The sequence below is a fragment of the Podarcis gaigeae genome (genome assembly GCF_964106915.1).
Source record: "Podarcis gaigeae genome assembly, chromosome: 13".
Classification (NCBI taxonomy): Eukaryota; Metazoa; Chordata; class Lepidosauria; order Squamata; family Lacertidae; genus Podarcis; species Podarcis gaigeae.
In genome coordinates, this window is record NC_139689.1 from 54,788,267 (window position 1) to 54,812,430 (window position 24,164).

Genomic DNA, 24,164 nt, shown 5'->3' on the forward strand with positions numbered 1-24,164 from the left:
CAAGCTGTTGGAAGGTTGCAGCACCTGCTGTGGCTGTAGAGGCTGATAGGGGAGAGACATGTTTTGTTGCAGCTGGGGTAGAGGAAGGCATCCGGTTGTGCTGCTGCAGGTGTACCATGGTGTTTCTTCCTTCTGCACTCCTCTCAGCAGTGATTCCTCCTCTGGTCACTGCTGTTGATATGTGACCTGACTGGTTGTCTCCAGGTGCTGCTGTTGTCTACAAGGGAGTCCCACATGGCGGGGTTGATGTTGCCAGCTTTCATGTCATGTTTGCAGATACCTTTGTGTAACACAGTTGGTCTGCCAATGGGTCTGATGCATGAGGCCAGCTCCCCGTAGAGCACATCCTTGGCGAATGTTGCTGGTGTCAGCAGCAAGTTGGATGCTCTGGCACAGCTTTAGGAGTCATTGGCACATCGTCTGGCAATCCGCTGGGCATCACTCCTTGCCTTTCTCAGCGTAGCAAGTGTATTTTCACAGGGAACACACTTGTAGTTGAGGAGAGCCTCACAGCAATAACAGATTCCAAGTCCTTTAATGCCAGTCTCTAACCAGCCGGGAGGACATAGCTGTGTTATAGGTTGCCTCTTGGATGCGGTCTCACCTTGCTTCAACACTATGTCTGGTGCAGGTCAGTAGAGCTTGTTCAACAAAATCAGGGAAGCACTCAAAAAGTTCAGGCATGACTGTTCTGGCAGAGTTGATTCAAGGCCGTACTTTCTACTTTGGGCTTTGGGCTGTCTTTGGCTGGAGATGGATCTTTCTTGCCACCAGGGAGTGACTACCTGTGTCACAGTCAGCATTGTGGTAGCTCCGTGTGGCACGAACACAGTTCAATGCTGATTGCCTGGTGTCCATCAAGTCCAGCTGGCTCCTGTGGCCTGATCTTGGCTGTTTCCAGGACACTCAATGTTTTGCCTTGGTGCTCGTGGTGCAGAGGCTGTGCACAGTTCAGGCAGACCTTCCTTTGCCCGTATTCCTTCATGCTGCCAGTAATACCAAAGTGGCCTATGCAGTTGTCCAATGTGTGATGATCGTTCCCAACTCTAGCACTGAATTCTCTCAGCAGGAATAGGTGTTCTCAGGCTGGGACCCTCCTGACAACCTGGTCTTGCTCCTCTTAGAACTGGTCCTTGGTCTGTATGGGAGCCTAGACACTCAAGATGCTAACCAGACCAGAGGTTGTTGAGAGGCAGAGGGAAAGCAAGCATTCTGAGCCCTCCAGCTGGTGGTTCTATCACAGACAGAAGAGAGGTCCTCACTGTGAAAGCTATGCCGTGAACGTGCCCTCCTGAGTTTTACTCTCAGAGGCTGCCATTCGAAGTGAGTCTGGTGTCCTGTAGAGCGGCAAGGTCAATGTTGAGCCTTTTCAGCTCATGGTCAATGATGGCCATCTTCCATGAGTCATTGACCTGTAATAGGCTGGTGGACAAGCCAGGACACATGGTCCTGATGTACCAGCTTGCTAGGCACAAAGGAGTTTGTTTCCATTGCCTTAGGGACTTCATTCTGGATTTGTGTAGCGTTTACTCCTTCACCTTTTCTTCTCCCAAAGACGTTCCGCAAGACAGTGGGTTTGGACTGTTCCTCAGGGTTTACTCCTGAAACTTTTCTCAAGAATGAGTATGGCTGCAAGGCATGAAGGTTTAGGATCAGCATTGTCCTAGACAGGCTCCCTTTCCAAGATGACAAGCCCCACCTGCCCCTCGTTCCCCTCAGCAGCAGGTGCAGGAAGCGCTTTACTGACCATTGGACCCAGTGTTGGTCTTGTCCACTCAATCCGCCAGAGCCGGTCTTTGCATGCAGGGATGCTCCTCGCTCACCAAGGGTTTAAGACCCATCAGTCAACCTCACCCGTTTAGCCAGGCATTTGAAGCCATTTCCCCCCAGGGCGTGTCTGCTGTCGTCTGCTGACAGCTTCTAGGAGCCGCAGGTGAGAGCTGAGTGCGGGGGGTGGGGGGACCAAAGATGAGCAAACTGCCCAAGAAGGAGCACTGCATGTCCCCCACCAGAGGTACTTTCCCTCCCTGACACCCCATACACCCCAGGTAATAAAGTATTATTTGAGTAAGAATGCCTACTCTACCACTGTTTTGGGGATTGTCTGCATGCCTTCAAAGATTTGGAACCAGCCCTGTGCTGTTGTTGTAGTTACCACTTTGGACCCAGGAGATGTCAATCTGGCAATGGGGTCAGTGGTCATTTCCCCAGATTAACTGCGACTGGGCTGCATGTGTCCACTTGTCTGCGGCTTTAGGAGCGCTGAGATCTTTCTGTTTTAAAAGTGGGGCAAAAGGTTTATGTAGGCTGACTTGATCGTGCCTGAAAAAAATGGGCTTCCTCCATGTTTCTATTTTATAATCTAGAGGCGTGTTGAACACTATCAGGAAGGCCGGGATGAAGCAGACAGCAGCATCTTCTCACCAACAAAAAATGGGAATGAAACGCTCCAGACTACTCCAGAATTTCCAGTATCACCAGAGACTCCCTATGGTGAGATAGCGAGTTTTGTATTTTGCTTCTATATCTTACAACCAGGGTTTTTTCAGCCAGAACTCACTGGAACTCAGTTCTGGCGCCTCTCAGGTGGGTACCATTGCCATTGTCCTCACAGCTCTGGCCTCTCAGAGCTGTGCTCTTAGAACTGTTAGAATTGTTCCACAGTACAGACTAGACTTTCCTTGTGCAAAATAGCTGCAGCTTCTTCAACTGTTTGCTTAACATTAATAACGGGAAGCAAAAGAGGGAGTATAAATAGATAAAAAAGTAGGTATCTTGTGCACTTAATGGTCATATAAAAGACAGAATTTCAGCAGACATGTCTCTTCAGACTCTCACATGGCAAGGGGCACCTGCCAAAATTCCCTTTTCTGTATAGCTGTTGAAAATACAGGGACTTTGTTCTTCTTTGCATTAGATCACCCTAGAGACCCAGACCCATTGCAGCCTTGACAACAATAAAATTGCTGAAGTGTGCAAGAGGCCTGAGAGTTGGATCAGATTCTATATTTAGCTTTGCAGGTTTTGTCAGCTAAAACAGTTAATCATTTACAGAGAATCCAGGTACACATATTCCTGAATGTGGACTCTGCTCATAGGTGACATTTTAAGTCTATTTTCTCCTGCATGGTTGATGAAGTTTGGTGCTTCGTGAGAACAAAGAATTTATAGAAAATTTTTCCTGCTGCTAACATTTCTGTGGACAGTCTGCAAATTCAGTCATTTGGCTGCTTGAGCAGTGTTACTATGCTAATTACTGAAACATTTCATTGCATAAATGATATCTTAATAAAGCACTGCCTTCAGAGTTATATAATCTATTCAATACAGAAGGCTTTTGGAGTGTGGGGTGTCCGAGTGTAAACTTGCACACGCATCCATACTCACCTCGATTATTATTACAGGAACACCCGCCCCCCCGTTTACATAGGGGGTACATTCCAGGAGCTTGCGCATGTAAAGTGGGGAGCACTCCACTTTAATAGGGAGAGAAGAAAGAGAGACAAGTGTCTCTGGAGTAGAGACACTTGGAAGTTGGCAACTCCCCCCCTCCCAGCGCATGGTGGGGGCGGGAGTGGAGTAAGGTGCACCAGGTGAGCAAGAAGGGGTTGAGGCTAAACTGGCCAGGTTGACCTTCCCTCCCCCTGGCCCTCCCCACTGCCTCTCCACGCACTGGCACCTCATTCGCAAGTGGGGGTTGGGGTGCTGGGGTTGCCTGCAGGCTCCACCCCAGGCTGCCAAGCCATCTCCTGCTGCAAGCTGGGCAAGAGGGCAACCGAGAGCAGCCACTGTCCTCCCACCCACCCCCTGGTGCTTCTGCGCTGCAGCCTTTCCCTGGTTTGGGCAGCAGCCCCAGCGAGGGGAGGGAGGACAATCTATGTATTTATTTATTTTGTGGCCGTCCACATAAATGCAGTCACACAGGAGTGGGAAGAGAGGGGGGTATATAAAAACAGGATGAAATAGATTAAGACCACAGAGCCATCCATATTCCCACCTAGGCAAAGAGAAGGGGGCACATCTAACCTTAATAATATACATACAGAAACATCACAATAGAGGGGGTGATACCTACTAGGGGCCAGTAACAGAGGTCTGGATATCCACATAGCAAAATGGGACCAATTGTGCATAAGTTGCCATACTTTGTGCTATTTCTAGTGTGTCCCTAGATGGTGAATTGTCTCAGAGCTGGACAAAGCTTCTCAGAGGGAGCTTCTATTATTGGGCATGTTCGTAAATGAACTGTTTCTGGTGGTATTTTTCCCTTTTCTCCTTGACAAAAACATGTTTGTCAGAGAGGACTATGATCTGTGCATGTTCAGTCAAGCCGGGAGCTTTCTGTTTCTGCATACCAAAATATGTTGTCACTGTCAGTGAAAATGACTTGGAAAAAACAAATGATCTGCAACCAGACTATTTCTATGAAGATCTGTCAGATAGATGCCCCTGAATTCTTTGGCTTGTTAGGTTCATCCAGGTTTTTGATTAAACTGGTGTGAGATTCCTCTTTGGAAACTATAAAACAGAAGCCACTGATAGGACCTTAAAGAAAGTTAGTTTTTAATGTTTACTCCATGAGTATGTTCCTGTTTTCTCATCTGTTTGTTAAAAATATACCCTGCCTTTCACCTCAGTTAGACCAAGGCAGCTGGACAGTAAGCATAAATGCTGCAGCGCTCTGAGCACATTATAATACATGGGTATAGATCTGGGGCAGATCCTGCACCCAAGATCCTTCCCACCCCATTCCCATGTCCATACATTAAATCTAAATGAATGTCTGAGAAAGGCTCTAGTCTGTGCTGAGCTAGTGTCTTCTTTGAGCCAGGAAGCTCTTGGTTCACATTTCATCCATGAACTCCCTTGGTGGTCTCAGGGAAGGCACTTTTCTGTCTATCTTGTGCTATTTCCCCCCACTATGTCGTTGTGAGAATAACTGCTTTTTCTGCACCCTGCAATTTGTGCTATCATAAGGTACATTTTGTGTGCTTTGCTGCTAATTTATTCATCATGTTTGTCTGCAAGTTTAAATTCTGCATTTACTGGATGCTTGTGTTTTTATGTTGTGTTCTTACCTGTTTGTGAGTCAGGTAATGAAGGATTGGTGAGATTGAGGGTCAGGACACTACTGATCAGGCTTGCCTCCCATGATTGAGGGGTCTGGGGCCATGCAATGTCACCACACACATGCGTGCACTCCCCACAACATGCACACATGACAGCAGCACGCCCCACAGCCCCACATAGATGGCGCCCCTGCCACTGATGCTTGGGTCTCCAGCAGAAAGAGTTATGGCAGTGGAGATGCGAATGGCCATGAAAGGGAATTGAGCAGCCCCATGCTGTCTCCTCTTGTCCAGGAGCACCCTGGTTGTTGAATCAGCAGCTCCCTTGAGTCTTCAGCTCCTTCTGTTCAATGCCAGTGGAACATACAGTGGTACCTCGGGTTACAGACGCTTCAGGTTACAGACTCGGCTAACCCAGAAATAGTACCTCGGGTTAAGAACTTTGCTTCAGGATGAGAACAGAAATTGCATGGTGGCGGCACAGCGGCAGCAGGAGACCCCATTAGCTAAAGTGTTACCTTAGGTTAAGAACAGTTTCAGGTTAAGAACGGCCCTCCAGAACGAATTAAGTTCTTAACCCGAGGTACCACTGTAGTTCATTTAGGATTTAATCCTTGATAAGCATGTCGTTCTGGTTTGTATTGCTAATACCTAGCTGGAGAAATGGGGTATGTTTGTAAACTCCTCCCAGTTATGTCCATGAAGTTTCTTGGAATGGTCTTCATAGGCAGGAACCTGCAATCTTCTAATTTCAAGTTCTGACATTGGGAATGGGCAAGGCAGAGATAGGTTAAGGAATAGGGGTTCAGCCTGTCTTAGGTGAGGTGGAAGATTCAGGTTCACAATTTGGGCATTCCTGGGATTATTTTATGCTATTGATTTATTTATTTTATAAAACTACTTATAAACCACCAGCTCATGAAAAATACCACATTGGTATCATTAAAACATCATAATACAGTAGAACCTTGGTTTTCAAGCTTCTCAGAAGCCGAATGTTTTGGAAGCCGAATGCCAAAAACCCGGAAGTAATTGCTTCCGTTTTTGAACACGCCTCAGAAGTCAAACGGCTTCCGCTGCATGCTTTTCTTTTTTCTCAGTGGATTTTGCCGACTGCCTCTTGCTTCTGATTTCCAACGTTTTGGAAGTCAAACAGTCTTCGAGAACAGATTATGTTCAAAAACCGAGGTTCCATTGTACTATAAAATTATAAAATACAGAGCAAAATACTGCTGCAATCCCAGGAGTTGCTGTGGAAGATACCCACAACTGGCCAGTTTACATATTGCATTTGTCCATTTGAGGCTACGTCCTTGTTTGCACAAAAGAGCACTGTGAAAATGTGTCTTCCTCTACTTTTAAGTTGTGTGTCAGGTAAGCAATCTGGCCCATGAGCAACTAATCCCATTATGAAAAGCAGGTAGCCTTCTTCAAGCAGTATGTCGTTCCCCCTGGCTTTTCATATTAAATGTAAACATCAAAAACATCCAGCAGTGGAAACTTGGTAGCTGGCATCGTGAGGGCAGCTAGTTTTGCAATGGAGGGTTCCTGTGTGCTTCTGAAGAAACAAGAATGCTCTGTGTATCCCACTCTGGGACTTATAAAGACCCTCTTGTCTTATGCCTCAAGCAGTGAATTGAGGTCCCTTTGTGTAGCTGCATTACACAAGCTAAAACATTCTGCACCAAGCCAATTGCCAGAGATTTGAGCTGCGTCTCACAAATGTTCTGTGCTTGAACATTTGCTGCCATAGAATCACAGGACTTGGAAAGGATTTTCAAAGGTCAGCAGAAGCTGACACAGAGACTGGATTCATTAAGCCAAAACTGTCCACAGAGAGAGGTTTCTTCAGTCTAGCTTTCAAAATCTCCAGCCCATATATTAACCCCCTTCTGCAAAACCGTCTCAGCGTGCCAAGGGGGGGCAGTCAGGACATGGTGGAGGGCCACTTCTCAAATGGCTAGGCTATGAAGAAGCCTGGCCTGGCTAGTAAGCAACAGGTTTTTTTGGAAGCTTGTAACTGAGCCCACAAAACACCCCACCAAATAGCATTTGTTGTCTTTCTTTCTTTTAAAACTTCTCTTAGTTCAAGGAGCCTTAAGGAAGAAAGGCTCACAAGAAGGAAGAGAAGTGGGCTCTTCTGCTTAGCAACATTGCTCTTGCCTTGCATGCAGTGTCAGGGCCTTCCTGAGAAGCAAACTAAGCCCCCAGGCAGGGAACAAGCGCGCCTGCAAAAAGTGTGTCCCTTACGTGCAGACAGGAAGGGCCAGGCAAGCGTCTTTCCTTGCTCCCTGTGACAGCAAGCGAAATGTGCCTTTGCTGCTCTCTTGCTATCTTTCTCTTACTGGCACTGGGAAGCAGTTCTTGTGGGGAAGGTTCTATAGGTTGGGCAGCGAGGCCCATCTCTTCAGTCCCAGGCCATGATCCAAATAGAGATAAGCCCCCATAGCAAGGCTTCTGGGTTCAAGCAGGGGTGGGGGGGGAGTGATTTCTGTGTTGTTCTTGTGGATGGGGAGAGGAGAGGAGAGGTCTCTTTCTGCCTCTTTTTCAAGCAACCCACCAGCAAACTTTGCCCCATTCCATCCATCCCTGATAATGGCTCGTCTGGCTTCCATTGAAAACTTCTTACCAGTGGGGTTCTTGTAAGAAATATCTTCAAATATTTAATGTATATATTGCATTGCATAAATTCTGCTGCTTTTTATTCATTTTGGGTCTAATCCAACCCAAGTTGGTCATGGTGCCTTGTCTAACTTCATTGCTATAGTCATGACTGGATTGCATTGGAGATATTTTATGGCTGCCAGATCTACCCTGTGTAAGTATATGTCTGTCTGTCTGTCTGCATTCACTCCTTTACTAATATCAAGGCGATGGTAATTGCTAGAAGTAGAAATCAAACAAGGTGTGGGATCATCCCATATTTATCTGACTTCATCTCACTTTTTTTCCTTTCTAGTATCAGTTCTTCAGAATTTCTAGCATCTTTTGGAAAGGTGGTGACACTTTACTGCCTCTCAAACCAAGTCTGAATAATTATAAATCTGCTGTCAGGGATAACATTTATTGTTGTTACATGGAAAGCTATCCATGTTTCCTTGAGTGGGGGGGGGGCGCTGTGGCCCCTGAGATGTTGTTGGGCACCAGCCCAAGGATGAGCATGAGGATCAGGGACAGTTGCACTCCAGCAACATATGGGAGCCTCAGGTTCCCCATTCCTGTCCTCAAGGATGTCGGTCCCCCCAGCTTCCTGTATTATTCTTGCTATCAGATGTTTGCATTGTTCTGTTTCTTGTGTTTACACTGAACTTCCAAGAGTTTGTGGATCTCAGAACTCAGGTGGAAGATGAGATGGATACAATTTTAGCTTCCAACAATACCCTAAAATTTGTAATCGCAGATAAAGATAAATATTTGCTACAAAGCAAAACATGTGTGTCTCTTGTTCAGTATGCAGGAGGCTGGATTTTCCTGAATAGATTTTAAAAGGTTGTTTGTTTTAATAATTGGTAGGCCGCCCTTCTGCATAAATATTTCTAGGATGGCTTACAAGTTAAAATATAGAACACATGCAGACAATGAAAATCAAGATAAAAGATAAGGCTGTGACGGGGAATGCTCTGGCCCACCCCCTTCTTTGTCCAACTGCAACCCAACAGTCCTTCCGTGTTGTCAACGGCTCTTGCTCTCTGGTAGTTGCTGCCACCAGCTTCCCACTTACTCTTGCAGCCCTGACGGGGGGGGGGGGGAGAGACCTGGGTGCACCAAACAGATTACTTTGGGAAAGGCTGCAAGCCAGTGCACTTGGCACTCCCCAGTTTAACCGCGACACAGATTGCTAGGGAAAGCAGGGCTAGCTTCCAGCTGCCCTTTCCTTGTTCAAGATCAAAGAAGCTTGCTCATTTCCCTGGGGACTCTGAGACCAACGCGCCTTGCGTTTCCCAGGCAGTTCCCTTATTAGTTACGCAGAGTATACAAGCAGCCTACACTCCCCGAGTCTCTCCCACATCTCGGAAGAACACGCTGGTCTATTACAATTCTGATCCTAAACTTCCTAGCCTATTCTTTACATGACAGATGTTCTGGTTTACTCACAAGTAAGCAGCAAAGATGGCCAGCTTCATAGAAAGTCCATTCTGGACTGCAGGGAACTTGACTCTCGGAACCCCTTCCAGCTCAACAGTCTGTGTGTGAATGTGCTTATTAAGATTTTTCTTAAGTAACAAAAGTACATGCAGCATCTGTTTTCAAATCATAGAGTCCTTCAAACAGGTCACTTACATTCAGGGTGAGACATTCATAGTCTCTCTTCCCTCTCCTGGGAGGAGTGAATCCTGGCTGTTTCTGACCAGTAAGACCCAGAGTCCAAATGTTCATATTATTACCAAGGTATTGAAAACTGGTGTTTATTCTGTATGTTAAATGTTGGAAGTAAAGAATGTTTGCTCATTCGTTCATTCATACATACAAGGAAACAAGCACTGAACTTTATTTGCTGCCAGTTAAAGTCTCCGCTTACAATACAGCCATTACTCATTTCATGCTAACTGTAGGTATATAATTTGTTGTCCAGTAAGACTCTCCAAGAGTGCATGGCAAACTGATTAAGAGCGTACTCTGAGAGGGAAACTCCAGAGGCTGCAATCCTAAACTATGAAATAAATTCAGTGAATTTAGTGGAACTTACATCTGAGCAAACATGCAAAGGATGGCACTGGGAAAGGATGTTTTGCTCTATGAAACTTGGAAGTAGGTGATGAGCAGGTCTGCATTCTCCATCACCCAACAGCCTTTCTCCATCTTCTCCATGCAAAGGACCTTCTCCTTCCTTGGTCTTTCTCTTTCTTCAGCCATAAGTGAAAAAAACACTTTCTATTATTAACTTCCCTGGCAAGCCTGAGCTCATTCTGAGTTTTAGCCTACATGACCTTCCCTCTGCAAGTGTTGGCTACTCATTTATATTCTTGTAGCATTTCTAGCCACAGTGTTTGACTGCTAGGCCCATTTACGAAAGTAATTTTATACACTAATGTCCTATTTCACTGCAAATTTGTTTAGCTTCTCCTGAACAGGGAAATACCATCTGAAAGCTGAGAGGGAGGGAGAGATAACAGATCATGTTTGGGGAGTCTCCCACTTCCTTCTGGGGTCTCATTTTTTAATGTGGAAAACATCCTCTCCACACATCCCAGAAAAATAGGACTGCTTTCTTGTCCTTTGGAGAGGCCCCAGCAGCAGACATGTAATCTAAGGAAATTAACCAAGATTACTTTCTTGTGGGAAATGGGGCTTCTGTGCTTTCTCTTTTAAAATGTTGGCAAAAACGCTGAGATATTACAGTCCACGATGGAATGGCACAAGCGGGAAGTTGTGCTGCTTAATTTGAAATGGCTGTGAAAACAGAAGTGCTTGGCTCTTTTAGCAGGTTATAATTTTCCAGAGTGGATTGGGGGACATTCAGTGAGTAGGATGATTTTTCCTCACCTGGACCAGGCAGGCCTTGCAGGCCTTTTGCCCCCTCCTTTTCCCTTAGGTATTTAAATGTACAGTGTTTTTCTTGTGAGTTTTTTCTTTCCTTTTCCTGGCCCAAGGCTCTCTCTCCTGGCGCCTGGGGCTCACAGGGGTTGGAGCCAGCACTCAGTTAGCCACTCGGCCTTCCTTTTGGCTTCTCGCCTCCTGTGTTATTAGCGATGGGGAGGGCGAAGCCAATCACAGTCTTAAGCCTGTCTCTGAGAGAGAGTGGAGGAGGGAGACATTCTAGATGAAGTCTGTAATGCTCCTGCCTTCTCTTGCTCGGACTACTTTGCTATTCTTGCAGAGTTCATTGCTCCAACAGCAGCATGCCTGGTGTTGGTGCAATTCTCCTTGTTGAGCAGCAGGATCTCCTTTAAGAAGTTGGCAGGTGTGGTCACTGTTTTTTTGGCAGGAACCAATGTTCTTAATTCACTTTCAGCGGGAGATGTGTTGGCTTTCAGCTGCTAGCCTAGGACAGTGAGGTCCTACACAATACAGTCATACCTCATGTTACGTTAGCTTCATGTTACGTTTTTCAGGTTGCGTCCCGCGGTGACCTGGAAGTACCGGAAAGGGCTACTTCCGGGTTTCACCGCTCGAGCATGCACAGAAGCACTAAATCGCGCTTTGCACATGCACGGAAGTGCCAAATCACGCTGCGCACCTGCGCAGATATGGCGCTTCAGGTCACGGGCTTTTCATGATGCGAATGGGCCTCCGGAACGGATCCCGTTCGCAACCAGAGGTACCACTGTATCTTGAGATTGAAGAGTCACTGTTCTTTCCGCCTGCAGTGCATTTTACAATTCTCTTTGGGTGGTTTTTTAAGTTGTATTTCACTGCATCTGTAATGCACTATAATTGCTCCTGGCCATATTGTCCCAAGAGGTGGGCTCAGTGCCACCCTCAGTCATGCTGGGGGGGCTCAGGACTCAGGCTGGAGTCTCCTTTCTCCCTCCCTCATAGTGAACACAGAAGGGGAAGGTCCTCTTCCTAGGAAGCCCATAAGGGAATGAGTTGGCACCACCCGTGAGGTTCATAAAAGAGGACCTTACAGAGCTCTCTCCGGCTGCCATTCTGTGAGGTCTCCTTTCTTCCTCTGTTTCAGGGATGGTTCTTCTCCTGTTGCCATGGAGCCAGCTAAGAAACATGCTCAGGGGCCAGAGGCTGCTGGTCATGCTCTCGCCTCTCCACAGTGATCCTCTGTAAGGAAGAAGGAGCACAGTCTGGATCTGACCATACAGCCTCTAAACCTCTTGGGGTGGAGGGTGAGCTTTCCGAGGAAGAAATGATGGTGGTTGGCTTCTCTCTTGTGCAACATTCTTGGTTTTTTTTCTTTCTTTGAAGGCCAACACCTTCAAAGACAAGTGACCTCTTGTCTGCATTGTCTTTCCATCCTACGTTCAAATGTTTCTTTGAGAGGGTTGTGTTGTCTTACTCCCGGGTAATATAGATTCCTTTTCTACAACCTAAATTGGTTTGTCACAGCTCTCCTGACTCCCCATTTTGAGTCCTTAGCTACCTATGATCATAAGTTTATAACCGAAAACTTATACCCAGAACAAACTGAGTTGGTCTTTAAGGTGCTCCTGGACAATTTTTTCAAAAAATTTTTTTGACTGCGTCAGACCAACACGGCTACCTACCTGAATCTAGAACCTTAAAACTGTTTTCCTAGCAGTGATCTTCCTGCACTCATGAAATGCCTGTCAGAGTGGTGGGTGATCCGGGAGAGCTGCTGTTTCTCCCTAGCATAGCACATGTTGGCGCAGAGGCTTGGCTGGGAAGGCAACATGTGCCCTGAAACAGAAACTCTGAATTGGCATCTACTGTCTATGTAAAATTAGCCGGTGGGATTCCTTGTGCAGGGGGAAGATGTTTCCCTGCAAGATGCCTGGTAGGGCAGCGCATTCTCAGGAACGCCCCGTGGTCAGCTTAGGGTGGCCCGTGGGGTGGATGCCAACATGCCTCTTCATATGGGGATGCAAAGGGAAACATCTTGAGGATGCCGCGTGAGGCTCCCGCTGCTACTGGGCTGCGCCATCCTGACTCTCATGCCCCGGGGTCTAAAGAGCTGGGATGCCGAGGAGGCCTCCGCTCCTGCAGCGCTGCCCCCGGGCCCTTCGGCGGCGAGCCTGGCGGGCTCCTCCTTCCCCGGGCGGGCGGGCGGCTGGAGGTGGAGCCTGGGCGGGTCTCTGGGCGCCGGCGGCGCGGCCGGCCGGGAGGAGCCACCGGGCGGCGCTGGGCGGCCGCGTCTGGCCGGGAGGCTTCCCCGGGGAAGAGGCGGCGGCGCGGGGCTCGGCCATGGCGGCGGCGGCGGCGGCAGGTAGGCGGGGGCGGCGGGGGCTCCGAGGGGACGGGGCGGCGGGCGCGGGCAGGCGGGCAGCTGGCGAGCCCCAGGCCCGGGGCGGGGCGGCGCTGGGCGGCTCCTCCTTGGTTTGGCACGGGCTTCCCCAGAGCAGGCAGGGCCCCCGGGGCCCCGATCCCCCCAGAGGAGAAGGGTCTTCCGTCGGGATGGGAGCGGGCCTTTGTTGGCCGCGGAGGGGGACTGCGCGCCATCCTGCCCGGGCGCTTTCCCGGCAGCTGAGGGGCGAGCGCGCCTTTGGTTTGCGCGAGGCGCCAGAGCTGAGCCAGTTGTGGTGTTTCTTGCAACTTGGAAGGGGCCGAGTTGGCCCGGGGGAAATGGCGAGGCCCTCTCCGGGCTGGAGGAGCTCTCGAGGAAGAGATCGCGCGCAAAATGTTGGGCGAAGCGTCTTGCCGGGATCAGCATAAGAATGCGCCGGGCGGGTGCGAGGCCCTTCGCCGAATGGGCAAGCGAGCAGGATGCTAAAAAACATGGTAAACAAGGTCCTCCTCCTGCCTCCAAACTGGGCATCTTCCATCCTCATAGTAAGAAAAGGAAGTTAACATATTGATGGATTTTAAACCTGATTTCTCGCTCAGAGGGTGCCTGTTTGGCTCCAGGATCATCATCTCTTCTTGACAGACATAATATAAGACCTTTTGTTTTGCAATGAGGCACCTGCTCATCTGGATGCGGGCGGCGCTGTGGGTTAAACCACAGAGCCTAGGGCTCACCGATCGGAAGGTTGGCAGTTTGAATCCCCCGTGACGGGCTGAGCTCCCATTGCTCGGTCCCTGCTCCTGCCAACCTAGCAGTTCAAAAGCACACCAGTGCAAGTAGATGAATAGGTACCACTCCTGCGGGAAGCTAAACGGCGTTTCTGTGCACTGCTCTGGTTCGCCAGAAGCGGCTTAGTCATGCTGGCCACATGACCCGGAAGCTGTACACCAGCTTCCTCGGCCAATAAAGCGAGATGAGCGCCGCAACCCCAGAGTCGGTCACGACTGGACCTAATGGTCAGGGGTCCCTTTACCTTTGCCTGCTCATCTCAGGGGCACCATCACCTGCTGGGAAAGTTGCTAAATTCTCACAGATTAAAAGTGCATAATTGCTGAGATGGTGCTCAGTGTCACTTCTGAAGAATACCATTTGTGCTAACAAGCAAATATCTACTTTGCCCAGTGCCCAGATGACTCTTGCTTCTCTCCTCAGAGGCTTACCTAGAGGGCACAAAATTTGCACCTCTTTTGGAGGAATGAGTGGGCCCTCACAGCAGCCCTGCAGAGCCCCTTCCCCAGCCAGCCTCTGTGCTGGCACTGCCGCTGCTGGCTTCTTTCCAGCCAGCGTACTTCTGAGTAAAGTGTGCACTGGGGAGCAACCTCCAAGTTAGTGCCTTTCCACTGGTGCCTCCTCAGAAGTAAGGAAAAGCCAAGCAAGGTATTGTCAGAAGTTCTTGCCTCTGGCTTGCCAGACTTAGGCTGCAGTCCTGTGTACCCACTTTCCCAGGACTAAGCCCCGTTGAACTCAATGGGATTTACTTTTGAATAGACATTTATAGGGCAGTGTTGTTAAACACCCAGTTTAAGAGTTGCTTGTGAAGACTGAATTATGTCTCTTTTTTGTGTCTGGACGTGGTGGGAGGCACAGATACATCTCCTTGCCAAGGGCGCAGAGGAGCCTAGGTGCACCTCTGTCTCTTCTACGAGTTCTTTTTATGTTTCTGATGGGAGTTTTAGTCCTTCCTGTGGGGTACCACATTCACTACCCCTTCTTACAGTGGTTCAAGCCAAACAGGTTTATTACCAGTGAGAACTGGGCCAAAGTTGCATAGGAGTGATGATAAGAGGGTTCCTGTTTGCAAACGTTCTTTGGAACCTGAACTTCTGACGGGGCTTCCGCGACTACTGGAATTGGCTTCCAGAGCTTCCTGCAGCCAATCGGAAGCTGTGTCTTGGTTTCCGAACTTTTTGGAAGTCAAATGGACTTCCAGAACGGATTCCGTTCGGCTTCCAATGTATGACTGTACTTGTAATTGCTTCCAAATATTTCAGAATAAGCCAAGATGAGTGCATAAAGAGACTTGTATCTGTCTGGTGGCGTATGATTAAAAATACATCCTCACTTTGTTTTTGTCCCTAGTCAAACGAAAGGCATCTTTGTCTCATTTGAAAATAGAGCACTCCTAGTTTTGCTCATAAGCTGGCACTAGTGTGAATGTCACCACTGACATCCCAGTGTGGCCAGGAGGGGGAATTCAGTGGGTGTCTCTCCCCTCCTCCGGTTTAGTTTGATCCCTAATTAGCATAGCTGTTTTGGCAGAATTATCCCTCACCCCATTTATCTCCTTTGTGTCCTAACCAGCAGTATGCAAGTTGCTAGCATCTAAGAATTTCTGCCATTCCACCGCATAACCCAAATCAGCTAAACTTTTGGGAGCCTCCCAGAATTGCTGATGGAGCTATTGCAGCTTCGTTGTGAACATCTGAAGGGCTTTCAAGGCTCATTTGAAGAACGTATCCACAAATTGAATTGCGGCATATTAGTAATTACAAATCACAAAATCATTCTTTTTTAAATAAATAATATAACAGCTGGTATTTAAAGCCCCAGAAAGAAGTAAGTTCCTGAGATCTAACATTTCTAATGCTCCCCCCCCCCCAAATGCAGGGAATTGGGGGTGTGTGTTGTTTTTCATCTGCTGGGTCCTAAGTGCAGGGTTAAAAAACATGGGAATGCGGGTGAATTTATTTTTTAAAAATAAATAAACACATGGTTATCGTGTGCAGTGTTCATATACCATTTTAGAGACAGTCTGGGGGGAAAGAGTGGAGTAGAATGACCAGTTTGGTTCCTGAGTCTTGTTGCGCAGACTGTAATTCAGTCATCCCTAAGCTGGGACCTCCTGATGTTTCAGACCACAGCTTTCATCTGCCCCAGGGAGTGTGGCCCATGGTCAGGGAGCGGCGGTTCAAAACATCTGCAAGTAGATGGTCAAGGGCTCCGTTATTCCCTACACAGACACACCAAGAGGCTGTTTCTTTGTAGGAGTCATGGCACGCGTAGAGAGGTTTCTTTCTGCCATGAAAGGAAATTTGATCTGTGGGCCATGCTGGAGATACAACTTCCAGACTACACCCAGTGGATGTTCTGAATGCTGATGACTCTTCAGAAGTGGATCTGGCCCCGTGATGCCTGGACAGGAGACTACTGGAGAGCCATATATACAAACTACTCTGAGCAACTCAGAACAACCTGTGTGACTACAAAAACAAGGACCAGTGCTTACTTAGAATGATTTCAGAATGCGTTTAGGTGCCAAATTTTGGGACACAAAATCTCTGCAGGACAAAAAAATGTTTCTGCTCTAGAGACAGTAGTACCAGCAGCAGTAACGCTGTACCAACACAACCCACCAAGCACTTTCTATCTTTGCTTTATTTGAAGATAAAAACAAATGTACAGTGGTACCTTGGTTTTTGAACATGTCTGCTGATGAACATTTTGGTTTTCAAACGCCGTAAAGCCAGAAGAAAATGCTTTGGTTTTCGAACAAACCTCGAAAGTTGAACATGCCACACAGCTTCTGTATTGAGTTTTCAGTTTTTGAATGTTGCAGAACTTGAACTTTCTTCCGGAACAGATTACTTTCAAAACCGAGGTACCACTGTATTGTTGTCTTTGTTTACACATGTCACTTTGGAGTAGTAAGGTTTGTTCTGGTGCCTCTTAATGTGTGAACTCTAGGGAGGGCTGTGGTTTGTTACTACCTGTATGTGACACTGGGCTATGTTTTGTGAGCCACAGGCTATACATGATGCGTGACAGTGATGCACATTTGTATACTCAGCGGTATTTAAAGTATGTGATCAGAGACCTATCTGTGCAAATTAGAGACCAGGAACGGGCTTGTAGTAAACCTACCAGGGGCCCCGGGGTGGTGTGGTCTTGGCACCTCTTCTGCCTGCTACCAGCCAAGTAAAATTGTGGCAAAAATCAGTATGTAGTCCCTCAACTATGTCTGAAGAATTTGTAGATAAGGATGGGAAGAGGAGGGGCCATTTTAATCAGTCCCTATTCTCCAGCTTTGTTTTGATGGCGGCCAACAGATTGAGGTTGAACCCGACAAGACTGTTTGTGGGGTAACTGCCCCTGAAAAACCAGGCACACAGCCTTGGGGAAGTTTGGGACTCACAGCTGCTCATGGAGACACAGGTCAATTCTGTGTCCAGGGCAGCTGCCCGGAGTGGCTGGGGCAACCCAGTAACAATTATTATTATTATTATTATTATTATTATTATTATTATTATTACTGCTACTACTTCTAGAGTGGCTAAGAGTTCTGTGTTTAATGTGATCTCAGCCAAGTTAAAAATCTAAGGAGTGCTGAGAGAGAGCCTGGTGCACAGATGATGTTTCTTTGGGCATCTTGCCTTGCTTTCAAGTGGAAAAGTGGCATGGATTTAGCTTTTAACTGTATTTTTTTAAAAATAATGATGTATAGCTGGAAAGTCCAGGAAACAGGTCTCTTTCAGGAATTAAAAAAGGAAGTGTCAGGCTAAAATTGGGGAGTGTGATGTCAGTAGCAGCAGGTGATCAGTGATCTGGCCAGGCTGCTGGGAAGTCTTGAATGTGCAGGCAATGAAATAATTGATCAGGCTTTCTCCCCATCCTCCTCCATTTCAAAGATAACTGAACATTTAAGCATTAAGTACAGATACTCTGTTCAGTTATGGTTATTTCCCTATCCTCCTTTGCACTTAAGCATTAGACCACACTTCATTTTCCTTTTGGTGTGTTTTGTTGTTGATTTAGTAGATTGCATACCTACATCCAGAGATACCTACATCCAGAATGGGAAGAACCAGAGATCTGTTCAAGAAAATTGGAGATATGAAAGGAACATTTCATACAAAGATTTCCATAATAAAGGACAAAAGTGGAAAGGACCTAACAGAAGCAGAAGACATCAAGAAGAGGTGGCAAGAATACACAGAGGAATTATAACAGAAAGAAATGGATGTCTCGTATACCCCAGGTAGTGTGGTTGCTGACCTTGAGCCAGACATCCTGGAGAGTGAAGTCGAATGGGCCTTAGAAAGCACTGCAAATAACAAGGCCAGTGGAAGTGATGGTATTCCAGCTGAACTAGTTAAAATTTTAAAAGATGATGCTGTTAAGGTGCTACACTCAATATGCCAGCAAGTTTGGAAAACTCAGCAGTGGCCAGAAGATTGGAGAAGATCAGTCTACATCCCAATCCCAAAGAAGGGCAGTGCCAAAGAATGCTCCAACTACCGCACAATTGCACTCATTTCACACGCTAGCAATGTTATGCTTAAAATTCTACAAGGAAGGCTCAAGCAGTATGTGGACCGAGAACTCCCAGAAGTGCAAGCTGGATTTAGAAGAGGCAGAGGAACCAGAGACCAAATTGCAAACATGCGTTGGATTATGGAGAAAGCTAGAGAGTTCTAGAAAGACATCTACTTCTGCTTCATTGACTATGCAAAAGCCTTTGACTGTGTCGACCACAGCAAACTATGGCAAGTTCTTAAAGAAATGGGAGTATCTGATCACCTCATCTGTCTCCTGAGAAATCTCTATGTGGGACAAGAAGCTACAGTTAGAACTGGATATGGAACAACTGATTGGTTCAAAATTGGGAAAGGAGTACGACAAGGCTGTATTTTGTCTCCCTGCTTATTTAACTTATATGCAGAATTCATCATGCGAAAGGCTGGGCTGGATGAATCCCTAGCCCAGGGGTCAGCAACCCATGGCTCCGGAGCCGCATGTGGCTCTTTTACACCTTTGCCGCGGCTCCGGGGCGCATACTAGCGAGGGGAGGAGGCGCATTGTGTGCCCCGACACTCCCCACTGTTTTAAATGTTGCAATGGTTTTGTGGCTCCCAGTTTTTTTTTCTTCGGTCCAAGTGGCTCTTTTTGTCTTAAAGGTTGCAGACCCCTGCCCTAGCCGGAATTAAGATTGCCGGAAGAAATATCAACAACCTCAGGTATGCAGATGACACAACCTTGATGGCAGAAAGTGAGGAGGAATTAAAGAACCTTTTAATGAGGGTGAAAGAGGAGAGCGCAAAATATGGTCTGAAGCTCAACATCAAAAAAACGAAGATCATGGCCACTGGTCCCATCACCTCCTGGCCAATAGAAGGGGAAGAAATGGAGGTAGTGAGAGATTTTACTTTCTTGGGCTCAATGATCACTGCAGATGGTGACAGCAGCCACGAAATTAAAAGACGCCTGCTTCTTGGGAGAAGGGCAATGACAGGCCTAGACAGCATCTTGAGAAGTAGAGATATCACCTTGCCAACAAAGGTTCGTATAGTTAAAGCTATGGTTTTCCCAGTAGTGATGTATGGAAGTGAGAGCTGGACCATAAAGAAGGCTGATCGCCGAAGAATGGATGCTTTTGAATTATGGTGCTGGAGGAGACTCTTGAGAGTCCCATGGACTGCAAGAAGATCAAACCTCTCCATACTGAAGGAAATCAGCCCTGAGTGCTCACTGGAAGGACAGATTGTGAAGCTGAGGCTCCAGTACTTTGGCCACCTCATGAGAAGAGAAGACTCCCTGGAGAAGACCCTGATGTTGGGAAAGATGGAGGGCACAAGGAGAAGGGGACGGCAGAGGACGAGATGGTTGGATAGTGTTTTCGAGGTTACCAGCATGAGTTTGACCAAACTGCGGGAGGACAGAGGTGCCTGGCGTTCTCTGGTCCATGGGGTCACGAAGAGTCGGACACGACTAAACGACTAAACAACAACAACAATACCTACATCCTATTAGCAATTGTGACAACTTAATCCTTTAGAAAAACAAACAAGTTTCCTCTTGTTTCATTGTTCTGTAGCCTCTTCCGTTAAAATTCAGTAAAAATAAGGAGGAAGTAAAAGTTGTTCTATGATGGCTGTTCAGTTGAGTGATGAAATTTGTGTGTGTGAATCTACCTTGGGAAGAATTCAGTAAAGAACTCAACACCTTTAGTTTCTAGGCCCAAGTGGGATACAATACATTCATTTCTCTTCATTTACATCTTCATTTGTTCTTTTGCTTAGGCAAAAGGTAACAAATGCCCTGCAACTATTATTTATTTTATTTTATTTCCAGCTGAACTGGCCATATATTGTTTGCTATCCTGGATAGCAGGATTGTGCAGCAGAATGATACTGACCTTGTGAAGAAGTGGATCCATGCAAGGGAAGAGGGATGATGACACCTTCTGCCTCTCAGCAACTTGTGTCCAAGATGATACCTGCTCAGGAGCCGCCATGCATTCCCTTCTCTTCATGAACCTTCCTAGGTTTCATGTAGGGGACCTAAACACATACGTTTGAGTCCATGCACAACAGCTCCTGCACAAATAACACCTGGTGGAGGTGGAGGTGGGGGTGAGCCTGCAGGTGTGACCCCGATTTCCTCCTCTTCCCCCCTTTTGGCTGCAGCACTTCCATTTCTACTAATATGCATAACTAGACTGGTGACCATTGCAGGTTTATGGACCATAACATACGTTTCCTTCTTTTCACTTCTTCAGAACCCCAGAGTTACGTGGAAGGCCTCAGTCATTCCACTGTGAAGCCCGAAAGCCCCGCAGGCCCAAATCCTGCTGTGTTGCGGACGGATCCTTCCTGCCGGCAGCCTTTTGCAGCTGTGTGCTCAGTCCCATGTCATCACCCTGCCCAGCAAGGAGACAGGTAAGACAACTTCTGTGCCTCTTAAATTTTCAGCCACCTCATTTGGATGTAGAGGAATCTGATTCCAGGAAGAATTCCTTAAACAGTTTATAGACCCAACCCTGAATTGTGTCACCTTGAGGGGTAACCCTGAGGCAGCCTTTCTGAGTGCTTAATGGTCATTTTTGATACTTGGTTTGAAAGTCAGGAAGAACAGATTATTCAGTTTCTGGTCCATGTCAATTTCACATTTATTAATAAATCTGTCGCATTCTATTGCCATATTAATCTGACTTTAAAAAAAATCTGCATGGCAGTTTGTATTTAAATACATATTTGTATACATTTTATTATAAAGTAAATATTTGAATACTTATTTCATTGAGTTGAGAACCGTATCACAGAAGTCAAAGAAGTGTTCAATCTGAAGGAGAAGTACATTCAAATCTTCACATTAGTCTGGAGAGTGTAGATCAGATCCCTTCTCACCAGATTTTGCCATGCATTCCCTGGGCCAGTGTTTGGATGCAGTGTTGAGATGGATGAGGAAAAACAAGCTGAGCTTGAAGCCTGGCGATATGGAAACACTCTAGTAAAGACTTGTTGTCTGTTTCCTTTAATTTGCTCCCATAATATTTTCTGCCACAATTAACTTGCTGGCAAATGTTTAAGCTGATAGCTTCAGTGCCTCTAAATGTTAAATGGGAAGCTGCCATCATTATTTATATAGCTGCATAATATACACAACACTTTTTGCAGTATCTTGAGCACAAAGCACGTCCTTACTCTGCAGCGCTTGCAGCCTAAACATCTCGGTTCAGGGGGACCAGCAAGCGGACAGGAAGGAAGGCATGGGAGAGGCAGATAGAAGGAGGAATAGATGAGCCAGTTTAGATAACTTCCTGTCTTCCTGAAGTATTTCCATCCTGTCTGGATCCTGTTTGTTGCAGCCCTACAGACCCAAAATGTTTTCCTGCGGCTTCACCTTTCAACTGACTAGGGAGCTCTCCTGAGAACTGTGCTGTGAATTGTTCCCAAAGTTAGTTTACATTGAGAAAGCTCAGTCTCCAGGATGTGCAGTGCTGCGGTCAGGGAGCATCTTCTGCAGCTGGTCCAATGGGAGGAAGAGCACTGTGTGGGAGGCGCACAAACAAGGACCCTGAGAGGGCTTCTGGGACCATTGAATCCTGACGCAGGCCCTTTCTAGGCTCTTTAGACTTGTGGTGCAGGCCAGAGTACCTGTGGGTTGCAGGACAGGAGTATTCACAGCTGAGAAAGATTTCTTTTGCCTGTCCATAGATTGGCCTTGCCATGCCAGAAGGTGTTATGGACATCATAGATTAAAATAACCCTTAAAAAGGTCAATTGGTCACATTTGACAGGAAAGTGCAGGAGTTAAAGGACACCTTCAATGTCCTTTAACACCTCATGTGGCACCTTCAAAGGTGTTGAGTGTTTCCAGAGGCCAGCTGCTAGGAGCTGTGCCACCCTTAGCTAGATGTGGAGCATCTTTGAGGCTAACCTCACCTGTCTGAAATTGTGGGGCCTAGGTTTGGGTGGGGTCAGGAGGGCTCACATGAAGGGCAGGGTGTGTCTTTCCTATGGTACTGATTTAGGCTGGTTGCCTTCACTGTTCATTCCCCCTTTCAGTCAAATGTGGCCCTAATTCAATCCATGTTATGCGTTTTGCCTCTTATTTTCTGCCCTTCAGTTCTCAAAGTATAAGACCATCAGTCTTCAGCAACCTTCTTTGAAGATGCAGCCAGTGGTTGGTTGGAGGGAGCCCCTTTGAAGTCTCCGCAGAGAGGGAAAGGCACCTAAAATGGGAGCATTTTCCTCTGTGCAAGGAAAGCACTGGGGGAAGCATTCTGAATGCAGACTACTTCATGGGGGGGGGGGAGCCTTTTAAGAATGAAGCATTCTTTTCTTGCCAAAGGTGTTTGGAAAACCCCTTCCATTTGGGAGGTGTTGCACTTTGCACAGTGCTTTTGAAGCACCCAACAACCAGCCTATTCCGTCAAGCGCTGCCCTGACCTGTCCCAAAACATGATGAAGGTGACTGAACCAAAAAGGTCTCTAAAGCCAACTAGAGGGTCCCCCAACCCCACCAAAAAAACTTGGTTTGTGTAGGTGGCAGAGTTGGTAGGGAAAGCTGAGTCAAGCTGCCCCTTTAAGTGACCACAAAATGGATGATTATGTGGCCACTACAGACTGTGCTGGTGTTCTTGAAATGAAAATTCCCTAGAATGTGCCCAAGGTTGCAGTCTTTTCAAGCAACTTAACACCTCTCACATTATGTTTTTAAGTCTTTGGATGTATTAGTGAACACGGCAAAAAGAAGTTATGTTTGTCAGGGATCTGGAACTGAATACAGAACACTTTTGAGTGTACATTCAGTAGCAAACTTGAGTGTGCTGCTACATAATGTGAGGTATAGCCATTGTACCATAAACTAAAATGCAGCGCTGCATATTCAAATGTTTTAAAGTACATTTTTGAAATGGTTTGATTGTTGTTTCACATTGTTTTCACTTTTTCAAACAGTCCAACTGAACAAGTTTGGCAGCAAAACAGTTCTCAATCCTCCTCAACATCCCAGTTTTCTGGAATAAACGACAACAGGTTTACGGGAAATTATCTCACATCTCCAGAGTTTTCTGTTCCTGTTCAAGATTGCTCACCCTTGTCTCACTTCCAGATCAAGGGACTTCAAGCTGGGTCATTTAACAGCCAGGAAAATTTGTCACTGGGGCAGCAGCAGGAACCTGGGGCAAATACCAGCACCCAAACATTCCTCCCTTACGGAGGGATCAGTGCCAGCAACTGCCAGCCACAGGTGGAGACACAGCCTGCTTTTGCATCAAATGCCAATAACTTGTCTCCCCAAACTCCGAAATCTCCAGGGGACAGTGACATTTTGCCGCACCGTTTTCTTGCAACAACTTTTGGACACAACAGCCAAAGCGGTGGAAATCAACAAAATCTTGGACTAAACATGCACCCTCAGCCCCCTCTTCCAGAGAAGAAGAGGACATCGGAGGGAGAACGTTCTTTCAGCTCTGTCTCGCCATCTTCGAGTGGCTTCTCCAGCCCACACAGTGGAAGCACCATCAGCATTCCTTTTCCAAATGTTCTCCCAGATTTCTCTAAAGTTTTAAACACTTCACCATTGCCAGGTATGCTCATCAGAATGGATTCCAGAAGAATAACTGTGTTAATCTGATAATGAGCCTTGGGCTGGGTCAGGGTTTTCCAAACATGGGTCTCCAGCTCTGGGTAGTGTTGGCACCCACAGGATTCGCAAATGAGGTGGTGTCGTGAATTGCGCTACTCCAGTCTAGGTTTGGAACGCTCCCCTCATGTGAAAAAGAAATTTGTCTGGAGATAGAAATCCAGAGGATCAGAGGGAGAGGTTCTGGCTCAGCACTTTGCCTCCCGTGCTCTGAAGTGGCGCAGCACATTCTGCCACTTGGGCATTTTTGTTCTGCTGCATGTTTAGACGGCAGCAGACTACAGCCAGCTCCGCAGATGCTGCTTTATGTT

At 46.9% G+C, this 24,164-nt stretch overlaps 1 protein-coding gene across 4 annotated transcripts in view; it reads left to right on the forward strand.

Annotated features, from left to right (window-relative positions):
* Nucleotides 1–24,164, forward strand: part of TNS3 (tensin 3) — a 76,134-nt gene that overhangs the window by 40,791 nt on the left and 11,179 nt on the right. For all 4 annotated transcript variants that reach the window (XM_083709063.1, XM_083709060.1, XM_083709061.1 and 1 more), the window contains 3 exons: nt 2,367–2,493; nt 20,483–20,642; nt 23,166–23,797. In XM_083709063.1, coding sequence (XP_083565189.1) covers nt 2,367–2,493; nt 20,483–20,642; nt 23,166–23,797 — 919 coding nt within the window. The remainder of the gene's footprint in view (nt 1–2,366; nt 2,494–20,482; nt 20,643–23,165; nt 23,798–24,164) is intronic.